The sequence below is a fragment of the Podarcis raffonei genome, chromosome 12, assembly GCF_027172205.1.
Source record: "Podarcis raffonei isolate rPodRaf1 chromosome 12, rPodRaf1.pri, whole genome shotgun sequence".
Classification (NCBI taxonomy): Eukaryota; Metazoa; Chordata; class Lepidosauria; order Squamata; family Lacertidae; genus Podarcis; species Podarcis raffonei.
In genome coordinates this window covers 22,813,697-22,833,305 of record NC_070613.1, presented here as the reverse complement: position 1 = coordinate 22,833,305, position 19,609 = coordinate 22,813,697, and the positions used below count along the sequence as shown (strand labels likewise).

Sequence of the window (19,609 nt, the reverse complement as noted above, 5' to 3'; positions counted from 1 at the left end):
TTGTAGTTTATGAATACTGTAGAGGATGGTAAGTTATATTAGAATGTTCTCCACAGGTTCATTTATCACAAAAGGTAGTCTTTTGTGCAAAATTCTGATTGAAGGTCTGTATGTTCTATTGATTGGATGAAATCCAAGGTTATAGTGAGTCAATTGTTCAGTACCTCAGTGAAAACTTTGTAGATGCCTGCAGGAGGCTGATAGGTCAATAGTTCCTCAGGTTCCTTTTATTACAGTTTTTGTGTGTAGCAAAATGAAAATAGTGTTATTCTACTACGAACACTTTTTTCTCTTTAATTATTTTTGTGACTGGCTTTCCTAGATTCCATTCATAGCTGTGCAGTACGGAGGTATACCTCAAGCTGCCTTACACTTTTGACCAGCTATTATTTTAAAAAAAATACATGGAAAGATATTTAGTCTTAAACATTATTCCTTAGTTCATTATGCAATCCAAGGTTGCACCCCAATGGCATTCAGAGAGCTAAAAGTCAACTATTTTAATTAGGCGCTAGTTAGTATGTCCCTGAAATGTTCTGAATATTGGTTCTGGCCTTTTGATTATGTATTTATAGCTAGTAGGGAAGAAGTGGCAATTTAGAATTCTAGGGTAGAAAGGGACCTCAACAATTCATTTCATCTACTGTCGCCCTGCTGATACAGGAAACCCACTACTATAGCATCCCTGATAGGTTGCCATTAGCTTTCTGCTTAAAAACCTTCTAACAAAGGAGAATTCACAATTTTTCAGGCAATCTGTTCTACTGTTTAATAGCTGATTTTTTTGTTGATTGAAACAATCATTCTTCCAAGTGTTTGTCTAAATTCTTTCCCCTGAAATTTGAATCCATTGCTTAAGATCCCACCGTCTCGAGCAACAGAAAACAAAATGGTTGTTTCATCTGCATGACGCTGCTTAATAGTCTTATCTTCAGGTTAAACATGCACATCCTTCAACCTTGCCTCATAAAATCTCCAGCCCCTCTCCATCTTTCTCATCCTTCTTTGAACACATTCTAGTTTGTCAATGTTCTTTTAAACTGCAGTATTGAGAACTGGACACAGGAGAAGTATAAGCAAAGCAGAATAGAGTAGTACCTTTTTTGCAATCTGGACACTATACTTCTCTAGACGCAACCTAGAATTCCATTTGCTATTTGTGCTATCACATCATACTGCTGACTTATATGTAGCATGTGGTATACTAAAATCACTAGAACACTTCCACATGTAAGGTTATCAAACCCAGTGTAATCCAGGGAATCAACATCAGTAAGAGAAAAACTTACTGAAATCAGGTTTCCTAAAGTCTTGGGTGCACATCTGACTAGGTTAAGCTTTCTCTTTCCTCAGTATCATGAATCCCAAGATGTTGTGGTCACTTACATTCTCTGCTGTTTCACATCAGCAACCCAACCAGTTCTTATGGTTGATGAATATCAGGTGTAGGATAGCAGGTCCCCATGTTTCTTCTTTCACTTTGTGGAAGATAAAATTTTCAACAAGACAGGTCAAGAATTTGTTAGACTTTTAAATCTAAGCAATGTTCGCCTTCCAACAGATATCTAGAGAGTTGGAATCTTCCATTGCTACCATCTCTCCCCTCTTTGAGAATGTGGTAGGTAATCTGATCTAGGAAGGTATCATCCTTGCTTTCTACCTAAGTTTTTGTACCAGTCTTCCACAATGATATTGGGTTGTATTGAATGTAGTGCTAAGAACAACAGTTCAACACTGCAAAGTTTTGTCATTGTGCAATGGAACATTCTCCAGTGTGGTGTAGTGGTTAAGAGCGGTAGACTCGTAATCTGGTGAACCGGGTTTGATTCCCCGCTCCTCCACATGCAGCTGCTGGGTGACCTTGGGCCAGTCACACTTCTCTGAAGTCTCTCAGCCTCACTCACCTCACAGAGTGTTTGTTGTGGGGGAGGAAGGGAAAGGAGATTGTTAGCCGCTTTGAGACTCCTGAAGGGGAGTGATAAAGCAGGATATCAAATCCAAACTCCTCCTCCTCCTCCTCTCCTTGCTGTCCAAGCAGCTTGACCAATTACATTTTAGAATCTAAAAGCTAGACTTTTAAGTTTCTGACCAATCCATTATAGGAAGAGTTAAGGCTACCCTATGTGGGTGATAATTATTACTCAATGTAGCAATTTATGATTGTTTAAATAATTGTCCTTTTAACCTTAAAATATTTTCCAGGTTATAGTTATAATCCTCAAGCCAAACAAAAAAACCAAACCCCCTACCCTACCTGCAAACAGTTGTAAATTTGTTTGTGCCACTTCACAATAGGTTTGTTCTTGTTTCATATGCCTTTTAATGAACTCCTTGTTTTTATATAAAATGCAGTAGAGGGCCTTCTTTAGATCCAACTAATGTAGTACTAATTTGGTTCATGAATCCAGAAAGACGTTTGTATGTGTGCTTTCTTTCAGGCATTTATAGCAGCAATGATGTAGCAGTGTCCTTTCCAAACACAGTGTCTGGCTCAGGATCTAGCACTCCTGTTTCCAGTTCACATTTACCTCAGCAGTCTTCTGGTCACGTACAGCAAGTGGGAACTTTGTCTCCGTCTTCTACACCTTCTGTAACTACAACTGTTGCTACAACTCAGGTAGGTTGGTTTTTTTATTGGTGATAAATTCTGTCACGACAAATGAGCCATATTGGCTATTTGTATTTCGGTTAACTAAATACAAATATTTGAACAATATAATATGTTAAGTCTTACATTCCTTGGATATTTTATGTAGAAAGGCAGGATAAAAATACTTTAATACCTAACCTTCTCATATTTGTGACTTCCCGTTAGTTTCTCTTCACTTGTTTCATAAAACTTCTGCAAATATTATTCAGAGTGTCTGCACACCGTAGTTTCGATATTAGCATTACGACAGATTTCCATCCCCCGCCCCCCCCCGTTGTGCCAGTGTTTGCCTTCCAAAGCTAATCCTTTCTATAAGTGCCTTATAAGATCTCTGTTGAAAGGAGACATTATAATTGGGTTATAACTAAAGCTGCAATCCAAACCCCCTTTATTCCTGGCTGGGGGTGGTAGTGGTTTGGATTGGGCAGAAGTGTTCCTCTATCTAGTCATGCTGGCCTTTGCCTGCATGGTAAAGTCAGCATCACTTTGCCAGACTGGAACTGCTTGTTTTGTTTGCCAGGTGGGCAGAAATGTTGGTGGTGGGATCCCCACTAGCAGCAGCCAGTGGAAAGGCCCAGAATGTACCTGGGGAGCAGTTGAATTAGCCTGGGATCTGCTGGATATGCCTAAGCCAGCGCCACTGCCATCATGTGACAGCATCAGACTCAGTTTAGGCCTGATCTCCCACACCTTCTGCCCTGGCCAGCACGGTTGCCAATGTGGGTTGCTTCTTCTCTGGCAGAGTTTAGATTGCACCCAAAGTCAGCATACACAATGATGAAGATGTATGCTGTGCCTGAAACATAAAAAGGCAGTCTTTTAAAAAGCTTGGGTCATTTAAACAACAACAACCATACATTGTGAGGGAATATAAAAAGTTTTAAATTAAGCACTAAAGGGGTTAATTAGAGAGAGTTCCCTTTAACAAAACACTACTTCTAGGTCCCACAGGTGAAATAAATACAGGTACAAAAACTCTTCTACTGAAATGTCGTTAGGACTGTAAAATGAGGGCTTAAAAGAAAAGTACTCTGCTTTGACTAAGAATAATCATATTGGGAGGGGGTAATATAAATACAAGAAAAAATTTAAAAATAGATCAATATCACAAAGTGACACAAAAAAACCTCAATTTAATCTATAAGCAACAAGTTATCACTGCAATTTGCATTGTTTGGTTGTGGTTTTTCACCCCCTAGGCTCACACACAAGCTTCTTCCCCTCTCTGATTTGAGCCCTTTTCTGCTGTTAAGGCTCCTTGTGTGGGAATGAATATTTGAGAAATGGGGGCATGTTGCCAAGCTCTGCCCTTGAGCACGTCAGCTCAATACGAGAGGTTGAGGGTGATTGGCTGAAGCAAGAGTTCTAAACCACTCAGGAAGACTCCACAAGTATGGAGGTGCAATATTGGGGGCAGTGCTTCACAGCACAGTCCTACTGTATATTCATTGACACATGAAGAGATTGAACACCAAAGTCGGGCATCTTTCTCCTTCACTTATTGGTTTCAGAATTGGAAACTCACTTCAAATAATGGAACCTGATCTTCCTTACTTCCTCCTGGTTCCTGGCGTAGTTCTTCCTTGAACCCTTCTTCCTCATTGGGATCTGCCTCGGGTGCCAAAATGTCTTGGACCGCCCCTTGTGTTCAGTTGTGTTTAGAACATACTTTTTAGGAGAAAGAGCTAGCCTTGATTATTTATGATTCATTTTGGAGTTTAACCTCTAAATAATAACATAATTCCTTGCGAAGGCAGAAATTTCATAACAAAGTTTCTCTTGCTAACTCCAGCTGAAAGCAGAACCTCAGCTAGTAGCACCAAAGCCTGCTTATCATCTCATTGTAAATTTTGCCAGAAGAATAAGAAAATGGGCAACATTATGGTATTTCTGCTAGGTGAAAGACAACATGAGAAAAGGGGGTGGAGCTTCACCTGCTTACCCTTTAGTACTTTACCCTTTTGGTACTGGATTGAATGAAATGCTTACTATGTTCTATCATAATTGCTGTCTTGGCAGTGCTTTTTGTGCCTAAAACATAAAAAGGCAGTCTTTTAAAAAGCTTGGGTCATTTAAAAAACAACCACCATCCACAACCACCATTGTGAGGGAATATAAAAAGTTTTAAATTCAGCACCAAAGGGGTTAATTAAAGAGAGTCCCCTTTAACAAAACACTTCTTCTAGGCCCCACAGGTGAAATAAATACAGGTACAAAAACCCTTCTACTAAAATAGCTAATTGCTGCAGTTGCTGTTAATACAGAGATCTGCAAGATTCTTCAAACAGTTATGTGTAAGTAAAAAGTTGTTTCTTTTCCTCATTCAGTCTGGTTTCATTTTTATCCTTCTCTGCAATTGAGTTTTTTTCTTATAGCTGTTGCAGTATGCAGATGCTTCCAATGATATGATTTCTGCCTTTGCAAGCATGTGTGTCATGGTTTCATAGGGCTGTTCTTTCTGGTAGTCATATATATAATGAAAAACTTTGTTTGTTATTTATGTGCTAACAAACAGGCATAATCTTTCGAAAGGTATTCATAAATTTTTAGTCTCATTATTCCATATAAAAGGAGATGCAGCAGAGAGAGTAGATGCTAAATAGTTTGTAGGCTTGTTTAACAAATAGGTTATATAACACTAAGCCATATATTATTTGGTATTGTGCTTATATTTATTGCTTCAGTTTGGCATTTGTGCTGTACTTTACTGGTTATTGCTGTATCACTTTTTCACACAATCCCAAATGTGGATATTGCCAGTCATAATTACTTTTATGGGGGTGGGTGGTACACCCTGTCCCACCATGTCCCTGTTGATCTATTACTATGATATCTGATGGGGTGTCCATACATTCAGTAACTGTTTGATAAGGTATTGATGTAAGTGTAAAAAATGGTTGGGATACATTATTCTTTTTAATAAAAAATTCTGACTATTTTTGATTAGCACAATGATACCATTTAAAGCAATGGTTCTCAAACATTCATCCTTTGGGCCACACTTTCAGAATAAAAAATTGATTGTGCCACACCAAAAAATTTAATTGGTAAGAAATACATTGGAAAACAGAAAGAAACTACTCTTAGCAGTACTTGATTTATAACATAGGACACAGCTACTTTATAATATGATCATGGGGCATCCAGAAAGTGTAAAATAATGCAGCTACATAAGAACATGAATCCTTCCCAAAACGTAATTATAAACAATCCTCCTACCTTAAGTTGATGAGAGGTGTGAACTTGCTTTCGTTGGCTAATCTCATTTATATTAGCTTTAATTTGAGACAAACTCTCATCTCATCAGCATGAATAAAATGTTTAAATGTTTCATTGATTGTCCTTGAATCTTCCCGCCACACTTGCCATTCTCTCCTGCCACATGAGTGTGGTGTGCCACACCTTTTGACAACCACCAATTTAGAGAACTCTAAATCTTGTTTTGCAGCTACTTTTTTATTGGTAGCTGCAAAAAGTTAACAGCAAGGTGTTGTAAAAATGAGGGTGTATGTGTGACACAAGAATAGTTTAACTTTGTCTGGTATAATGCACTAGCAGAGAAATTGAAGTTTTCAGATGGCCAGACTGTGAAGACAATTTTGTGGGCAAGTGGTATGGTTTTACTGAATGTTTGAAAGGACCAAATACCCATAACACCTTTCTCCAAACATGGTATGCTATGGAATGGTATCTTGGGATGAAGTGAAAGCCTGAAAGGGTATATTATCTGTAGCCATCTATCAAATCTTGAATGTATAACATATCACATGTTGTACTACTGCTTTAAAAACAACAACCTCCCCACAAAAAACCACATGATACAATAAGTACAGAGAATTGGTAGCAGTTTTCTTGCCAATCTAATCCACATTGCTCCAGAAGGCTGAAAAAAGAACGTGCCTGTCGTGCCCTAGCTAGCTTTGAATAGATGCAGGTGACTTGAAGGAACCCACCACACTTGTGCAAAATTCTTGGAGGCTGGTCAGAATTCAAGCTCTTTAATGGAAAGCTGAGCCCTATTCACCCATGTCTTTGCTTTTCCTAGTCATTCCAACCAAAAAGTCCTCCTCATTTGTAGATACTTTAAAGCAGACTTCCCTAATGTGGTGCCCCACAAATGTTTTGAACCACAGCAGCCCTGCTGACTAGGCCTGATAAGATCTAAGCCAAAACATGGAAGATGGCACCAGGCTGGGGAAGGCTGACCTGAAGAATACCGACTCTCAGTACAGACCCTTGTGGAGCCACACAGTTTATCTCTGACAACTCTCAATTTACTCACTTTTTGGTTTTCCTGTCATTTTAACAGTTCCCAATATAATTTTTTTTATATAACAGAATCTAAGTTATTCCATAGCTGCTAAGTTTTATGTGTCTGGCAAAGAACTTGGTCAGAAACAGAATATCTACCATACATACCTCTGTCTGCCAAAACCTAAACTTTTAAGGAACATGTTCTGGTTAAAGGTATGTTGATGTTCTTTCAGCATGGCTGCTTTTCCACATCCTTAATTCTGTTTATAAAAATCTTTCTTACCATTTCTAGACAGATGATTGGTCAATTTGTTCATATTAAGTGATTCTGGAAATCTTGTAACTACATAGTACAAAAGCTGACTCTAAACATGTTGGTTTTCTGAATAGTTGAAAACTTACAACAACTTTAGAGAATGCAATTGAGGCTTGGATGACTACTGTGATATATTACTCAAGAAAAATGAATTGGGTTTGATATTTCTTGATATTTTGTAATAAAGATGCAACAAATTCATTGTTTTGCTATAATTTCTTCCCTTATAACTTTGCCAGTTACCAGTTTTACTGCTTTTCTGGCCAGCTTCTGATGTACTTAAATAATATTTATTGTGTAAATAAATAGTACATAAAGAGCAACATAGCATTCAGTACCTTATGCTGAAATAGTCAGATAGTTAGAAGGAGACAGCATGTGTAGTTATAGTAAGTCATAGACTTACATGTAACAAATGTGTGCTCCCCTTTGGGCTTGTTTCCATAACCTAGTAAAATAAAATGTGTCTGCAAGGTGGCATTCCTTTACCTACTTACCTGTCAGTAATCCCCATTAAACTAAATGAGTTTAATGTACTGTACTCCTGAGTAGACAGGAGTGTGCTCCAGTGAGTGTGCTCCCAAGTAGGCTTCTCATTGGCTTGTTCTCAAAACTTTTAACATTATTGTTGAAGACAAGTAAAACATATCTGGGAGACAAGTAAAGCATGTCTGCAATATTTTTCCTGAAAGGAGTGATAGAGCAGCAGTGTCATCTAGCTTATTTAAGTTGTTAATGGTTTATGGCTGTGTGCAGCAGCTTCATGCACAAGTGTATAGGAGAATCGTATGTCAGGCCCTGAACTTTGTCCTGAGTTCCTGTGTGCTTCTGAAAAGTGTTATTTGTATCATTCTGCAGTGACCCCCTCTGGCTGGCAGGCATAAAAGCAGCCATATCTAATTCACTTTCTCTCCCCCCTCCCCTTAATGTAAGGATCCTAAAACAGAAACATCATATTTTTTACTTCCTTCAGAAATAATATTTTCACTTAGTGGTGTTTATATTTGAGTAAAAGTTTCAGAATGTAGAAAGATTTCCATTACAGTGTTGTCTGTTTTTCTTTAAAATGGCATTTGAATAGTTTTTATCAAATACTAGACAAAACTAAGCAAAATCCTATTTCGTTGTCATTATGACTGGGGACTTTGGGGTGGAAGAGAAGAATTTACTGCCAGAGGGAAAATTCCACACAACATGTGACTCTACTAGAAGAACAAAGGAATCATAGTTGCTCATAGTGGTAGTATTTTGCCCAATTAAAATCTTTACTTTTTAATAAACTGATTTCAGTAATGCAGGCCTCCTGTATAAATACGGTTTAGCAAGGTTGACAGACAGTTGCATGATTTTGTGCACACTGCTGCATGCTGAGACAACTGCTTCAATGTTTCAGTCCAGCAGTAAATGCTTTCTGCCTTCGAGCTGAAGCTTATTTAGTTGGGCTTATCTGGTGCTGCTGTAGCAACCATCAGTCTCCAGGCAACTGAGGCACATTGACCTCTTCGATGAACTGAGTGTAGCACTACTTCAGTTTAGCTTCCTGAGACAATAGTAATGGCAGTGAATGTGAAAAATGGTTTTTTGTGTGCGTGTTTTGGTAAGAGCCTACATTGCGATGAAAAGATGTCAAAATACTTCCGTGAATTTTGATATAACTTTGGAAAGATTGTGTGCAAAACCTTTCACGGGAGTGGCCAAAGTTCACTGATAGTATATTTCTATAAGGGCTTTGCACTGTGAATTTTGAGCATTTTTGTACAGAACAGTGTTTGAAATTGACTAGTGTGCATTATGGGGCAATTGACTATGTTGTGTTAGGCTTTTTTAGCAATATGCCATGCCATTGCCTAACTATAATCTTGCTTGCTTGCTTGCTTAAAAAATGTACACCAGTGATTATCTGACTTCGCCAAAGTTCTTGCTGGAGAGTGAGCGGTATTGTAATAGCAGTGTCTTCACAGTATATGCGTTTGGCTGGAGGACAGAAAGCTTTGAAGCCGCATTCAACATAAAGTTGTATCTCCACTTGATCCTAGACATACTCTCCTGTTCTGTTTGGGTTTTCAATAATCAGAGGGCTAGTATCTGGCAGGTATCTTTTGTCTTTTAACAGTAAATATTAAAAATGTTGGAAAAAAGGTATCAGATAATTTAGAAGACAAGTTAAGCTATTTTGTAGCTAATGATTAGATAGTACTGATTAGAGCACTTTACATCTAGTGACTTATGGCTAGATGTGGCTTATATTATAAGTAACTACAGTGGTACCTCGGTTTATGAACTTAGTCCATTCCGGAAGTCCGTTCTTAAACCAGAGGCTTTCCCTAATGAGGCCTCCCGCCGCCGGTGCCCTTCCACCGTTTGGATTCCGTTCTTAGACTGAGGTAAAGTTTTCAAACCAAGACACTATTTCCGGTTTTGCAGAGTTTGTAGACCAAATCGTTCTTAAACCAGACTGTTCTTAAACCGAAGTATCACTGTATATGGCTACATGTTGTTTTCTGTGGGAAATACAGAGTGTTCTTAAAATGGACATCAGCTTTCCCTCTTTTTTGATATTTAAATTTTCAGTAATGTTAAATAAACTAAGATTGATTTGTCTGTATAAAGCAGAGGAGATTGTGGCCCTCCAGGTGTTGCTGGACTACAACTTGCATCATCCCACCTATTGACCATACTGCCAAGGGCTTATGGGAGTCCCAACATCTGGAGGACCACAGATTGTTTATCCCTGCTATAGCTATGATTTAACAGCAAATTGCCCTTTGTAAACCCTGTGTAAAATGAACAGCACTTGTGAAAAATATCATAAATACCAACAGGATATCAGACATTTTTGAGTGTTTTTGTTGAAACAACTTCCACTAGAAGAGGGAACAAAAATTGCACTTCTCATCTTAGAGAGGCGAAGGATCTCCAATTAAAATTACAGTGGTTAGGTTTTTTAAAGTGCATCTATATGGAGAATATATTTCCATTTTAGCTTCGGCAAAAATATATTTGATAATCTTTGTATCCCCTTTTCCAAATTCCGTTAAAAAAGAATTAAAAAAGAAAAGAAAATATTTCCGGTTTGAAGCAAATAGTGATGCTGTTCTTCATTTAATTTTAAAGTATGGAAATAATTGTGACCCTCAACAATTATTAACAAAAAAATTAATTTGCAAGAGGGGTATTTATTAGATATAAACTGATTTTACAAAGCAGCTTTGGAATTGGTGGCTCAGGCCTTTCTTGTTGTCCTATCATGAATGAAGGAGAGTTCAGTAATGGTTTAAGTACAATTAAATCCCTCCCCCTTCTTTATGGAAACTCAACTGTGGGCATTTCAGCATTAGCCTAAACAATGGTTTTGAATATGTTAAGCCCCTAACAATTAGAGTGAAGTTTGGGGCATTGAATAATGTCGGAATGATGCAATTGAACCTGACAGCTTCAACAGTCAGCCTACTCATGGGACCTGAAAGTTGTTCACACTTGGTTTCATCTCTCATCACACGCTGAGTATTAAAACCTTAGTCGTGGGGAGCTTAGACAGGAATGGGGGCTGTATCAGAAAATACTAAATATCCTAAAAGTTGAGGTGACTGGGTGCTTGTGCTTGATTTTTAAGACTATAGGGGTTCTGTCATATTTACAAAAAAGTGTTCTGCCAGGTTTTATTCTAACATATTGATTTTCTTAAAATTTAAGGACACATCATGTGGTATTTGCTAGTTATAGAAATAACTACTAATAAAATCTTAGGGCACGGCCCACTGTCCTGTTGGTACAGTTCCTATGTGCATAGGGTGTCTGTTCACAATGGAGACCCATTCATCTTGCCCCTACTCTTAACCTGCATGTGCAACACAATAGGCTTTTTGAGCATGAGTAACCTGCCCTGACCAGAGAGGAAGGGCAGGATGGGAGTATGGAAGGCAAACACAGACCTACCATCTCCTTGACTGGCTGCCTGTGCATGCATGTAGTCAGGGGAGGGGGGGAAATAAGGCTCTCTTGAGCCTATGGAAATTGTTTGTGCATGGGCACAGCGTATGAGGTGCTCTGGATTATCCCTCATGTCATTAAGCAAATAATTCTAAATAGGTAATGGCTTATTTAAAACATTGACTTAACCCAGTTTGCTTTTCTGTTTCATGCAACACAGAGACTAGGTATATGTCTCTGTATTGCCTTTAATCAGAACATTAAAATGATATTTTTATAAGGTATACCTTCCACGATCTGCTTCTGTTTTTAGTACATTGCATTACCTATAGATAAAAGGCATTTTGTAAGTGTCCAGAATCTGTGTGCTGAAACATCTTTAAAGTTAAGTTTCACATGGATAGAAAGTGCATTTCAGTCTTGAGTTGATGTTTCTGATTAAACTGAGTTAGCTGAAGTAAAGTGAAATGCAGTTTCAGAACTGCATATTGGTATATGTTTGAATCCATTATCTTAAACGTATTGATAGGATGAGTCTGCCTTTTAAAGAAACGCTTCTTCAGTGTTTTTCAACTTCAAGTGAAACATGATTCTTTTACTTCACCTTTAAACAATGCAGCAATGGAATACTTTACTTTCCTGTCCAAATTAAGTTCCTATATAAATAGTAATCCTGCCTCTAATTTCTTTTTCCCCCTGACAGTGTTTTGGTTCATGATATACTTCCCAATTAATGACCAATTTGATTAAAACAGCTTTTATTGCAATTTAGGAATAATATTTGAAATATAATGTGTACATCTCTTGGAACTATAAAATATTGCAAAATTTTGAATTTGAATGGGTCTAAATTTGTGTGTGTGTGTGTGTGTGTGTGTGTGTGTAGTAAAAAAAAAAGGTTTCGCTTTTCAAATGTTCAAAAATATTATTTTCTTTTGTCCTGTTTTAGTGGGTGGGTTGGATAGCTACCATGGTTGGAAAGGTACCAGCAATTTTTGCATGTTTGGCAAGATGAGATAAAAAACCTACTACTTGCAGCTAAATCTCTGTGAAATCAATGGATAGGATCCAAAGAACAACACTCCTAATTATGTGTTCAAGGAGCTTGTGTTTCTTGAGCAGTTCCTTGTTCAGTATAGCAAACTGCTTCTGAAAGGGCTGGGTCTCAAAAGCAGTTTGTGTTATAGCATGGGGTCTTGCTGTTCCGTGTGTGGGAAGTCAAAAACCTTACTGGGCTTGTCAGAAATTATCTCTGTGGATTTTTGCCAGTGGATCTGTTGTCCAAGGGCTATGTCTAGAATCAGCACAGGAAAATGCATGCGTCAAAAAAGTTAGATTTGGATGGGGAAGCAACTAAGTGCTCATTATTCTCTGCTTTTCACCAGTGCGTTTTATTGTATTGGAAATGGGCATAGTACTTTTATTGTGTTAGGAGGAATAATGAGTTAAGTGCAAAGACTTGCATTTTTTTGTATAAATTCTGCAAATTATCGGGGACTTGCCTTCTTATTGCATTTTAATCCTTAGGACCTTTTGGGAGAGTAATTAAGAGGACAGTAAATGAATTAGGACTTGGGCAAAACCTACAAAGTATTTTTATTTTGTGTAATTCCAGCTTCCTTAAGAATATTGTTTGCATGTATATGATTATACAAATGAATTCAAAGTTGCTCTTCTAATCCATAATTCAACTCCATGAATATTCACTGAGTACTGCATCGAGTGGCAACTTGTGTGTGTGAATGAGCCATCACTGAACAGCTACCACAGTGAGAACTTTCTCATTCATACTTAATTTGGGCTGCCATTTAGTGCGTAATCTTCACAAGGTAGCTTGCATAATATAATTAAATTAAAAACAGCAGTATTAAAAATGATCTAAGAAAATTAAAAAAACAAGTAGCGTAAAACCAAACACCTTTAATCAGGAGTTCCCAAACTGTTTTCTGTGGATCACCAGTGATCCATGAGCCTCACTCGGGTGGTCCATGGCATGCCAGTATTAAATATCCATATTGATTTTAATTATATATTTTTATTGCTTGTTTTATTCCTTATACTATACTTTAAGGTATTACAATTTCAGTTATATGGAATGCAAATTAAAATACAATACAAGAATTAAAAGAAGCAATAAAAATACAATTAAAAATCGTACAGCATCTAGCAAAGTGCATCACAATTGCTACAACAGGCAGAAAAATCATTAAGTCCACCAAGACCCTCACCAATTTTCAAGTGGCCTGTAGAGGAAAGAAAGTGGGAAGTGCTGCCTTAAACCATTTTACAGCAACACACCAAAAGATCTATGTTGCCCCGGTTCTTTTCAATAGAGCCATTTCACACATTCAGCTGCAAATAATCTAGTTGGCAGTCTTAAGTATTCTTGCCAGGAAGTCTGTCACTGATTGAACTTTAAGGATTGAACTGTAAGCACAGAGCCATCAAGTGATGCAAGTGATTGTATGAATTGGACTAAGTAGCTCATTCCTTTTTGCTTATCTCTAACATGTTAAAATGTTCGAAGGATTCAGCCCTTATGATTCTCTTACAGAATGATAGGAATTACCTGCGCTCTGGATTTAGCCAGTGTTATGCCACAAATTAGTAATGAAAATTCAGTATTTCATATGTATCTTCTCCTTGGTATTTTGTGCAAAATATATTTTTTTATTCGTTTTGGGTTTTGACTTACTTTCTGATGGTTCCCCGTAAAAATATTCTATTCTGGTAGCAGATAAAGCATTGGACAATATCCAGCTGAGTCATCGCTTGAATTAGACCCATTGAAATAAATGGACTAAAGTCATTTATTTCAATACGTCTACCCTAATAATGAACATCATCCAATGCATTAAATCACCAAATTTTCGTGTGTGTGTGTGATTTCTTGTCAGTGCTGTGCTTGCACATGAAAATAGAAAAACTCAAAGAGTGGCTTTGGGGCACAATTTTCCCTTGGTTTATAAGCAAGGGCTATTGACTTTCTTTTGAAATAGTTGATAAATGTATACATTTGTAGAAGCTTAACATGTTGGCTGGAGGCCAAAGCCTAATAGCAGAGTAAGATTCTTTTAAAGATGCAGCTTATACTTTGTAATATTTTGCTTATAGTATTTATGTTGTGTGCAGCTAGTCAACCTTCTTTTAAATGGGGGACAAGCTGTCCAATTTCAGCATTTTAAAAATCTGTTGATCTTAATGTTAAACACAAGTTTAACTATACCATTGAATTCAATGGGTTGTGTTGTACAATCTCAAGTATGCTTATGAGAAAGTAATTTTCCAGTGGGGCTTACTCCCTAGTAAGTGTGCTTGTGATCAGACACTTAACTTTGGCTGGATTACACCTTAAAATTTAATTTCGTCTTCAAAAACAAATTTTCATGTTTTTTGAGTTTAAATTAAAACTATTTATAATTTTTAAGTGTTTAACTTTCTCTGTGTCAATACCATGAGGCTGAAATCTATAATATATTCTTCTTAAAAGCAATTCTCTGAAGAACTGGTAGCAGTTCACCAAGCTTCCAAATTGAGTATTAAATGAGTTATGTTAGTAGAAAGTAACAGAGTTAAGGGAAGAAGGTATTTTTATTACGCCGGATTAGACAAAAGTTCTGCCAGCCTCCTCAGTTTTATCTCTTCAAGGGTTCATTTTGCTTGTTTGGCACAAGTCCCAGCGGAGAACTTCAGAATTGTGGTTAGCAACATGAATGAATACAATTTTGGATGAGCTCTTCAGTAAGTTGAACTGGCCAGCTGCCAAAACTGAACTTCCTTATAAGGAGGTTGGGGCAGAGCTGTGGTTCACGGAGCCCAACGTTGTATAGAAACGTACTTGTAATGGCTGTGTTTTCTGTAAAATAAAACAAAAACAAAAACTTGGTTTCCTCGTGTAAATGAAATAGGAAGTAACCAAATAGTGTTCAGGTTTTACTAATGATAGAGCACAACAAAGGAAATATGACTCTATGCGGTTAAACTATAAAGCTGGAAGTTGGATCTTTTGACCTTCATTGCCTTCTTGTGATGTGAGGAATCCAAGCATTTGTGAGACATCTGTTGTCTACCTGCCCTTATTCTGGAAATGGTTTAATAAGATTAAATAATTAGGAAAACCACATGGTCACCATGCAGCCAAGCCCTGGTATTGCCTGCGTCCTTTGGAAATGTGATCAATTCTGTGTTACCCAACATTTTGTAGCAGTTACTTTGAAATGGTAGCTCATGCCATTTCTGGTGCGGATTAGTTTGGATGTTGCAATGCTCTACAGCGGTGTTTTCCAAAGTGTGATACATGTATCCCCAGGAATGTGTGTGCAAGGCTTACGGCAGAATTCTTTTATTTGACTTTCTTCTTATTTTTTAGCTTTCAAAAATATGTATTGTTAAAACTACCCCCAAATCATCTGTCCCGCTATTATTTTAAGTTTGGGAAACACTCTTCTATGGTATCATAAAGTTGGAAATGTTTGTTTAGTTTTCAAATATATTTGGTTCTAAGCCTGATTTGAAGATATTCTTGACTGCCTGTGTTGAGTTTGTGACACTTTCAGGTGATGCCTTGTTAGGTTTTTCTCTGCAAAAGTATAAACATATTTTAATTTTATTTTTGTATAGGCAAATACCCTACCTGGATCTTCCCTCAGCCTGCCTCCATCTCATACGTATGGCAATAGGCTGAACCCCACCTCAACAATGGGAGCACTTACATCTCAGTCTGAAAACAGTCAAACAGGCAAGATAAAGATTTTCAAAATGTCTCTTTTGCACCGTATCTTTTAAAAGGATAGTTTTTAGCTAATTCCTTCTTGCTTTTGGTTCAGCTGCATGTTTAACAGCTTGCTGCATTTTGGAAACGAATGCTGCTTTACTGCAGAAGTCATTGCTGTGTATCTTCCACTGTCTGAAATGTAAATGTTTAAGCAGAGCCATGAGCAGGCAGGAATGCAACAATGTCTCCTGTGACTTTTGTGATTGATGCGTTCAGTTCTCTTAGTTCTCTGCAATGAGGGGAGAGCAGCGCCGGGGTTTGTTGTGAATAGTTTAAACCTTTATTTGCATAATTCATGAAATTGCACGATATACAAGTTTGTGTGACCGAGATCCTGTTACGCAAACTTTCGCAGTGTTTTTAAAAATGATGATTTTTTTAAATAGTATTGGCTTAAAAAGGAAAAAAAATCTAATGAGCTGCTGGATTTGCTTTGTTTCATTCCATCCTTAAGGATTTGTTGACATGTTGTAATAGTCATGCCTGTTTGGGGGAAGGGAATGAGTTTTAGCAGTTTACCAAGAATGGATCAGTCATGTCTTGCCCTCTAAGAGGCCAGAGGTCACTTGCTGCAGAATAGGGGGAGGGCAACCTTGAAGGGGGCAGATAGGGTTATTTTATTGAGAGGCCATAGGGGAAAATAACCCTTTTGAGTCCAAGCAAGACGCTTCCATGTATTTAATGATACATTTTAAACACATCTCATATTCTCCATATTCCTTTTTCTTCACTTTTAAAGTAATGGGCATTAACTTTTTTTAGAAAAATAAAGTATGCTTTAACATTTGTTAGTGGAACTTCTGGGGAAAAAAAGTTACTGATAAGAAGTAAATATACAGGGCGGTTTATGGGTTTTCCTGGGATGCAAAGTGTTAACAAAAATACAAAGCCTGGGGATTTGCTGTGATAAGCATACAGATTAGCTGTCCACAGCTGTGATTCATTACTTTCGCTGCAGAAATTAAAAGTGGCTGAGGGGAGGGTACTGGAAATGCAAGCCATGCTTCTGTGCTATAAAACTGAAAGCAATGAAAGGACTGAGGCTAATCCTTGGCCTGCTACGCTCAGAGAAATGTGTGCGGACAATGCCTTCCCCACTGCAGTTAGCAGTTTTAAACTGGTAACCTTCTCTAGTGTTACTAGCAACTCCCAGATACTGGATTACATTTTGAAAGGATCTCCCTATCTGCAGCATCTTAAAATATTATCTCGGAAAGAGTCACTCTTGGCTTTGAAATATTTACTCTGCAGATCAAGATCTTGGAGACAATAGCCGGAGCCTTGTGGGCAGGGGAGGTTCACCCAGAGGAAGCCTTTCACCACGGTAAGCAGTATTTACACTCGTGAGTTAAGGCAAAGGAAATATTCTTTAAGGCATGGAAACTTTTATCTCTTATCAGCCATGCTTTCATTTAGGCCGAACAGAATTGTACAGATTTGTGTCTAGAGGGGTAAAGAAAAATGTTCCCAATATCAACTTAACAGGATTAACTAATAAAATAATATATTTTACCTCTGGTATGAAAATGGCTTTGGGGAATTCCACATCCCTCCAATTGTTACATAATCTTGGCTCACCTATATGGCTAGTTGATTATTTGTATGTAAAATCCTGTGTATCAGCAGCTACCAAATGTCTATATATATATATATATATATATATATATATATATATATATATATATAATGTTAAATGTAAACATTTTATATGTTAAATGTGTTCTTTAAATGTGTTAAAGAAAGAAAAAGATAGGTAGTTCAGGAAAAGGGAAAGTTCTTCCAAAGGCAATGAAATCTAAAATGTAGACATGACCAGAACTGAAACACTGGTCACCAGAATTTAATCACTTTATGCTGGTGTCTTTGTTTAAAGAAATAGTATTTGCTGCTATGTGTCATGTAAAGATGGTATTGCACTGCTTGTATATTGACTTCAGTGGGGGAAAAACATTTCATAATTATTGGTTGGCATTCTTAAACTTTTTGCTTAATGATAGAATAGCACTATGTGCTGCTGCTGCAGTATCAGCAGTCATTTAATAAGTTGGTAATAAATAAAAAACATTGTTAGTGGAGGCATGTCAATGTCCCATATCTAATCAGAAGTGCTGTGTCATGTACAAGAGTAAATGAACTGTAAAGTGAATGTTAGTGATCTGTGGCCTGATTTTCAAGAGCTTGCAAATCCCAAAGACTGACTGAAAATATATTCACTTCTAAAGAATCAGGCCAGTATTGTCTTAGGGACAAATCCTCAAAAGTCTTATGAAGATGAACTGTGACAGATTGCAAATTAAGCCTTTTACGTATATAGATCTATTTCCTTAAACATCTTTATCTCTGTTGGAGCTATTTGTAGGGTTCCATTGTGCATTAGTTAGTTAAAATTAAATAAAAAGGATAATGTAATATATTTTCTTATTATTAGTGTTGCAGCATACTAAGCCTTTTGATCGATTTTTTGGTCTGGTAAACATGTGGATTATTGGAAAACTTTTTATTTAAGTATTTTTATTAGGGTCTTGTCCCTTTTCAGAACTCTTTCATAAATAGAGGAATAATAGCACAGAATACACAGAAATTCTCCTTGTTTAAGTACCATTGATTTCACTGGAATTTAGGTTTGCTTCAGGTCTTTATGGATTATGGCCTAGCACTCAACTCTTCTTCAGATATATTTGTTATTTATGGATTATATGTAATTATAACAAAGTGAAACATTATTAACATAGGCTTGCAAATAAAATGCTGTCTATGCTTATATGAAATAACTTGGCATATGCGCACTCCTGTAGGTATAAAACACATGTTAAACATGTGTTTAGATTATAAGTATTTTGATTTTATGAAAGCCTTCAGTTTTATCCCATTCTGTTTTATAATATACTAAAAAGGGTGCAAAATTGTGTGTAAGACAACACATCTGTCTCTGACACTGTACATGAAACAATGGAAAGGGACAATGTATCTTTTAATCACACTCCACTATTTTATATATAAAAACTGCCAGTTTAGATCTAGCCAGTGACCTTTGGTAAACCTAGTGCCCTGTCTAATTGTTCGGGAAATATGCAGGTATGGGATGATCTGCTCTTTGCACCTCCCCCCCCCCCAATTCCTGACATTCAAAGGGTTTAGATTTAGTGCAGTCTACTAAGCATATATGCCTGTATAATGCACAATCATTAACATAGAGCTTATGCAGATCTCCCACAATGCATCCAAATAAGTGAATGGAGGTTTGTGCAGCAGTCGACTCTGCACCCTTTGAGACTATGTGCAGAAGTGCTCTGGTCACATTGGCTAATAACCACAGATTAATATGTTTAATACTGTATTTTAACCAATGTAGTATATTGCCCCACTTCTGTGATACAATTGTAGATTTAGTATACTTTGTAAGGAAGAACAATGGATTTGGTGTCATGTAATTCTTGCATTGTATTGAAGAATATATAGCAGTTTTATATCTACTTGACCCTGTTTATGGTCTTATACATTTCCATACTATGAACTCTGAATTTTCCTTCAAATGGTGTAATTCTTGATTGGATTTAATCTTGTATGGAAGATGTTGTGTATTCCAGTAGTGCTATTAAGCATTCTATTGATATGATTTTTTTCTAATAAGAAATTATATTTGGTATAATATGTGTACTTTCATAATGTGGATTTATACAGAATT

The 19,609-nt window shown here is 37.1% G+C and overlaps 1 protein-coding gene across 7 annotated transcripts in view; it reads left to right on the top strand.

Moving 5' to 3' along the window:
* MLLT10 (MLLT10 histone lysine methyltransferase DOT1L cofactor) overlaps positions 1–19,609 on the top strand; it is a 116,180-nt gene that overhangs the window by 85,060 nt on the left and 11,511 nt on the right. For all 7 annotated transcript variants that reach the window (XM_053410420.1, XM_053410421.1, XM_053410423.1 and 4 more), the window contains 3 exons: positions 2,439–2,617; positions 15,771–15,888; positions 17,176–17,248. In XM_053410420.1, the coding sequence (XP_053266395.1) occupies positions 2,439–2,617; positions 15,771–15,888; positions 17,176–17,248 (370 nt within the window). The remainder of the gene's footprint in view (positions 1–2,438; positions 2,618–15,770; positions 15,889–17,175; positions 17,249–19,609) is intronic.